Source organism: Watersipora subatra, chromosome 11, assembly GCF_963576615.1.
Source record: "Watersipora subatra chromosome 11, tzWatSuba1.1, whole genome shotgun sequence".
Classification (NCBI taxonomy): Eukaryota; Metazoa; Bryozoa; class Gymnolaemata; order Cheilostomatida; family Watersiporidae; genus Watersipora; species Watersipora subatra.
Genome location: NC_088718.1, coordinates 39,646,593 through 39,653,032, shown reverse-complemented (window position 1 = coordinate 39,653,032; position 6,440 = coordinate 39,646,593). Strand labels below are relative to the sequence as shown.

The following is a 6,440-nucleotide window of genomic DNA, read 5'->3' as shown; positions in this document are numbered from 1 at the left end:
AATGAGATACCAGAAGCAGAAAGCCAAAAAAATTGGCTAACTGGAGTAGGTAATGAAGTAAAGAAATGAAGTCCACAGAAGTTGTACAGAAAAGAGGTTGAAGCAAGAAAAGTGTGAGAGCAGAAAAAACTGACCATTAAAAGTAGTAGAGTAAAAAACCTGGTCTGAGAAAGATTTCTTGAAGGATTTGAACCCGTTTACCGATTATGTTATACCGTTAGTAGAACACACTGTGAGTCAAGTTTTTATAATGACTATCCCGTTGTATTTTGTAAAAAACCAACACCAACTATTGTTAGCTATCAGGTCTCAAAAGTTTTTATTTAAACAGACAATGAAAGACAACTGATAGACAACTGTCAAATGATAGACTCAATTGACAGCTTTTTAATTAAAATTTTTCTCATAGTACAAGCTACACCTTATAATGAAGAATGGAAAAAATTTTTTGTTGATTTTCAGATTGTCTAGAAATGCAAGTTTAAACTTGGAAGGCTTTTTCCTTCCCGAGACAAGATGCTAGCTTTTTAAAAGTTATAGGACAGTTTGAACAATAGGCCTATACATACATGTATCATATAAATGGTAAGTTTAGATTTGTTGCAAAAAGCATTTGAAGATGCTTTCAAAATATCATTACTTTAGGAAGGTAAAGTTTTTTATGAAAATACAAAAATATGATTCAGCATCTCAACTTGGTGAAAAAGATTATTAAAACTATTTAATTTATATTCATGTTGGTAAAGCAACTGCTGTCCAGTGTGAACTTGGAGTGTTGCTTGCTGTTAATGCAAATTGAAACAAAATACAACTTTTAGAAACCAATGTCTGTTCAAGGTTGGCCTTAGCTGGATTAATCGCTTATAAGTGTTTAAATCAAAAAGGCATGAGACCGAGTTGGACGAAAGCGTAAAGCGGAAAACAGCAAGACGTTATGGATTCATTGATTTGTATGAGATACAGAAAATAGAAAATTAGTTGATTAGAATTTGTCAAACTGGTACATAGCACAACAAATCTTATAGCATTGAGAGATTGTGCTATGGAGAACTAAGAGGCTGCCATACCTCCTAGCTTTGCTCGACTTTTTTAATGTTGCTATGAAATTAAATTCTGTAAATAACTTAACCAACAGAAAATCTTACAATATCATCCGTTTCAGAAAAAACACATTTATAGCTACATGTAATAATTATGTTCAAGAATTTTATGTCTTCAGCAACTTTTTAGAGTAACTATGGCATGCGGCAGAAGATGATAAAACATTACATAATCTTAAACCATAAAAGTTTATTATTATTCAAGAAGAGTGTACATATGGTAGATGAAAGTGTTCAGCTTATATACTGCAACTTATACCCCTCCGACTCCTCACTTGTCACTTTTAGTCTGATGGTTCGAGGTGAAAAATCTTGACAAATCATTCAAATTGTTTGAAAATAACTATTACAAATCCCTTCATTAATTAAGCTGAAATAAATAGTCCGTACATTAGAACAGCTGGTCTTGTAATATTTCCTAACGAGTTAGTTTATTCGGTACAGCTTCTTAGGTTTTTAGGTTGTGTTAGGTCCAAATGTTAATAGAACTCGCGCAAACCTAAAAGTTCAAATAAATTTTTAAGAAGACCTCAGTCTCTGGTTTGTATAGGTATAATTCTAACACACTAGTTGGAACCTCATCATAATCACTATTGCTAAAACTTACCTGTTGAGAAACTATGTATCAAAATTCTATTACTTGCTTACTCTCAATTTTATAATCATCAAGTGTACATATGTATTATATGACCAGATTATCACAACTAGTTTATGTGTACGACTCTGCAACATTTATACTGCGTCAGGTCAGAGGTCTTTAGAATTCAGAGTTGCTTCATCCTGAAATAGCTTTCAACTGTCTTGCTTTAAGATCAGAAGACCTGGGCATTTTAGGATTGTTAAATATTAAAAAATAAAGTAGCAACCAGTTGCTACTTTATCCTCAGACTCAGATCCTCGACTATTTAGGCATTTAGGCATCCTCGACTCGTACAATTAGGCCACATCATTCACACAAACTTTTACATATTTTTAACATTTCTTTTTCCATATTTTATTCATGATGAACGCACTCTGTACGCCACACATAGACGCGAGACATGCATACCACACATGCACACCACAACAAGATATACACAAAATTCGCACAAAAACATGACACCAACAGACTCACTAATTAAAAAAACACCAACAAGCAAACGAAGAACTCTAAAGTGGAAGTAACCCATGAAGAAAGAGACATCAACGGCCCTGCCGGAAAACCACCAAAGAAATTAGACATCTAAAGGACACGATCAAAATAACTGGAGTTAGTCATTTCCAATCAGTACACTCATCAGTACATTCCCATGAAGTACTCAAATCAATTTCTCTAAAACATCAACCCTCTACAACACAAAGAACAAAAACTGAGTGCCTCAACACCTTCTCTCAGGCTAACAGAGCCATCCGTAAAAAAACAACCCGAATGACTATACCTCTTTTCCTTGCGTCTGCAGAGCCTCTTTTCCTTGCCTATAAAGCTTCCTTCTCCATCATCAGTTGAGCCTCTTCTCCTTCATTATTTCACCTGCTAAGCGTCTATATCAAGCATGGGCAAACTACGGCCCGGGGGACACATGCAGCCTGTTAAACTTTTTAATCCGGCCAGCCGAACTTGAAGAAATTAAATAAATAAACTTTGTTAATGTTTTATTTTCCTTGCAATTCTAATGTGTTCCCACTAAATGGCGCACTCTAGATACATCGACTTTGTTGAGGTTCCGCATATTACGGTACTCCACGTTTGCTTTTTGACCCCTCAGTCCTTCTGTAAAGATGAGCGGACCTAAGAAAAGGAAAGTGGACAGAGAATGTCGAGTGTTCAATAAGGAGTGGACAACTAAATATTTTTTCACTGAACACCGATCGTCTGCTGTATGCCTGATATGTCAGGAAACTGTGGCGGTTTTTAAAGAATATAATATTAGCCGTCACTTTACTACAAAGCATGCTAACTATGCTAGCAAGCTATCAACGAAAGGAAGCTACTGCTCAGAAGTTGGCGGCTAATTTACAGGCTCACCAAAACTGTTTTCACCGCCAAACTGCCATTCAGGAGTCAAGTACCAAGGCCAGTTTTATGCTTTCATTCAAACTGGCAAAGGCTAGCAAGCCTCTGTCTGAAGGCCAGTTTTTAAAATAATGTATGGTGGAGACAGCAAGTGTCTTGTGCCCAGAGAGCAAAGACAAATTTGAAAAAATCAGTTTATCGCGCAGGACAGTGACTCGCCGTGTGGAACTAATAGATGAAGATATCACCAGCAACTTAAATAAAAAGGCGGAGTCATTCACGTTATATTCATTAGCACTGGATGAAAGTAACGATGTCAAAGACACTGCTCAGCTCCTCATTTTTATCTTAGGGATTAACGATACTTTTGAAATAACGGAGGAGTTTTTGACAATGGAGTCTCTGAAAGGACAAACACGGGGAGAAGACTTGTATGACCGGGTGTCTGCTGTCATCGAAAATATGAAGCTCCCTTGGAGTAAACTTATCAACGTTACCACAGATGGATCTCCGAATTTAACGGGGAAAAACGTTGGCCTGCTGAGGAGAATCCAGAATAAAGTCAAAGATGAAAATCCTGACCAGGATGTTATTTTTCTCCACTGCATCATCCACCAGGAATCTCTATGTAAATCGGTATTACAGCTGAATCATGTTGTGAATCCTGTCGTGAAACTCGTCAACTTTATTCGCGCAAGGGGACTTCAGCACCGTCAGTCCATTACGTTTTTGGAGGAAACTGATGCGGATCACCAGGACCTGCTTTATCACTCCCGAGTCCGCTGGTTAAGTTTGGGCAAAGTGTTTCAACGAGTGTGGGAGCTCAAAGAGGAAATTGGTGCATTTTTGGAGTTACAGAGAAAGGCTGACGAATTTCCTGAGCTGAGCAACAAGAGCTGGCTGTGTGACTTTGCGTTTGTTGCGGACGTATTTTCACACATGAATGAGCTCAACATGAAACTACAGGGGAAGGATCAGTTTGTGCAGGACATGTACACAAACGTAAAAGCCTTCAAATCTAAGCTGGTTTTATTCTTCAGGCAAATTTTAAATAAGTCGTTCACACATTTTCCCACACTAGCCACGCTGAAAAAGGCCGGCGCAAAAGTGAAGAAATACAGCGAGTCACTAGATGCGCTGCACGGAGAATTCTGCCGTCAGTTTTCTGATTTTGAAAAAATTGACAAGTCACTTCAGTTGGTGGCCTGTCCTCTGTCACAAGACCCCGAAACAGCTCCAGAGGAGCTGCAGCTCGAACTGATCGACTTTCAGTCCGACCCAGTTTTAAAAGAGAAGTTCAACTCTCTGAAACTGAATGACTTTTATGCTTCACTCAATGAAGCCGCATTTCGCAAGGATGGAACATTGATAATGCACCACTGCGGAGCGCGTTATATTTGATCTGGTGCACATTGTTTGTTTTGAGAACGTGCGTTCATTTGCGCACCACTTATGTGCGCTGATCGTTGTTGACTTTTGGCACTGGAGACACAAACTGAATAGAAGGAGCAGGATAAGTACATCTGAATCTCTTACTGTTTTTGAAATAAATACAGTCAGGAGGAGAGTGATGACAATATCCAGAAGGTAACAGAACTTGCAGTGCTTTAAAATAGAAATTGTTAGTAACAAAAAATTATTTTTTATTAATTTAATTTTCAGTGTTTTAAGACTCATTTCAATAAATAGCTAATACTGTGGGGCTTTAAAGACAGATCTTTTGTTGTAATGCTTTTGTTCATTTTCATTTGAAATTAAAGCACATGTTTTCTCCATGTCCCATCATATATATTTTTTTCTCCTTTGAGGTGGGGTTACCAAAACACTCCATCCATCTGCTCCTGGTCCGGCCCCTCTGTCAAAATTTAGAACCCATTGTGGCCCACGAATCAAAAAGTTTGCCCACCCCTGGTCTATATCTATGGACTGGCATGGCTCTTGTTTGACTGTCGAAACTCAGAGCCGTACAAACCTGAGCAAACAATCACGGATGGCCGTTCAAGTAAAAATGTAACTTTTATTGGCCATTTTAATATTTTGTCAGTAATATTAATGTTTTAGAGTTTTGTTAGTTGTATATTTTAAATGTTGAACTTGCAAAGGGAAGACGTACTTTTTACTGGTAAGTATCAGTTTTGCTTCCAATAGCTTAAAACCTTCACTTGTGCCTGAACCAGTTGTAATCAAATTAATTCATACAAGTCAAGCAGCAGTGAATAAACTAAAGACAGCCAGAATAGGATAAAATGACAACTTCAACACTGATGAGTGTGCCTTCGGAGCAATTGTGTATAACATAATCTCTACCAAATTTACCCCCAACAACGCCACACGCACATGTGCACAAACACGCTGCACGTCACACTGCACATCGCATACCCATGCTGCACCATCACACGCTCATGCCACGCACACACTCATACTACATACACTACACTGACTAATATATCTGAGACTGTGCCCCATACATCGGTATATTACTACGTCACAGCCAATATTCTCAATTTTAATTTAAGACTTGGTTAGTAAAATGATAATACTAGCTGGCTAGAGACATGAGCAGTGTCTCTAGCAAGGTGATTTCCCAGACAACTATTATAAAGCAAACACAATAAGTTCATTATTATGATAGGCCAATTTAAACTCAATTGTTGCTCTTGGCGCTGCCTTTGTATATATCACAATTACAAGAATAATGCATTAATTTTGTGCTTTTAGGTATTCATCTAGTTCATAAATTATTTCTACTTCAGGATTCTGTTACTTTACTCAGTCTTTAGATCAGAAAAGCAAATTTTTAAATATTTTCGCTTTTAAACAACATCTAAACTCTGTTGCATAACAATTATATTGCAATAAATATTGCCTTGAAGTTTTTTATATCATTCTGTACAATTCTTGCCCATGGAAGTTTGTATTTGTTTTTTTTATTAGCTAGGTTAGCGGCCAATACAACAAAGTAGAACATAGAATTCAATTTTGATAATTAACTAACTTGTCAGAAAATATTACAAGACTAGCTGTCCTAATGTACAGCTCATTTATTTCAGCTTGTAATGAAGGAATTTGTGATATTTATCTTCAAACTATTTAAATGTTTTGTCAAGCATGTTTTTTATTAAACATCTGAACAAAAATGACAACATAAGAGTCAGAGATCAAATAACTTCCTGTACAAAAATTACACTCTCACCTGTGTATACTCTCCTTGAACTAAAATGAATCCCATCTAGAGTTGAAGATTGTAGAATGTTTTATCATCCTCGGCCACGTACCGTGGTTACTCAGGGAGAAGTGTTGAAGACATAAAATTTTTGAAGATAATTATTACTTACAACTACAAATCT

The 6,440-nt window shown here is 37.0% G+C and overlaps 1 protein-coding gene across 1 annotated transcript; it reads left to right on the top strand.

Moving 5' to 3' along the window:
* Window positions 1-3,228: 3,228 nt before the first annotated feature.
* LOC137408062 (general transcription factor II-I repeat domain-containing protein 2-like) lies at window positions 3,229-4,494 on the top strand. The gene has a single exon (XM_068094451.1). It carries the CDS (start codon window positions 3,229-3,231, stop codon window positions 4,492-4,494), a length of 1,266 nt encoding a protein of 421 aa, XP_067950552.1.
* Window positions 4,495-6,440: the final 1,946 nt, after the last annotated feature.

Excerpts from the sequence above, each read along its gene's own strand:
- LOC137408062 (XM_068094451.1), top strand. The coding sequence starts at position 3,229 with ATGGTGGAGACAGCAAGTGTCTTGTGCCCAGAGAGCAAAGACAAATTT.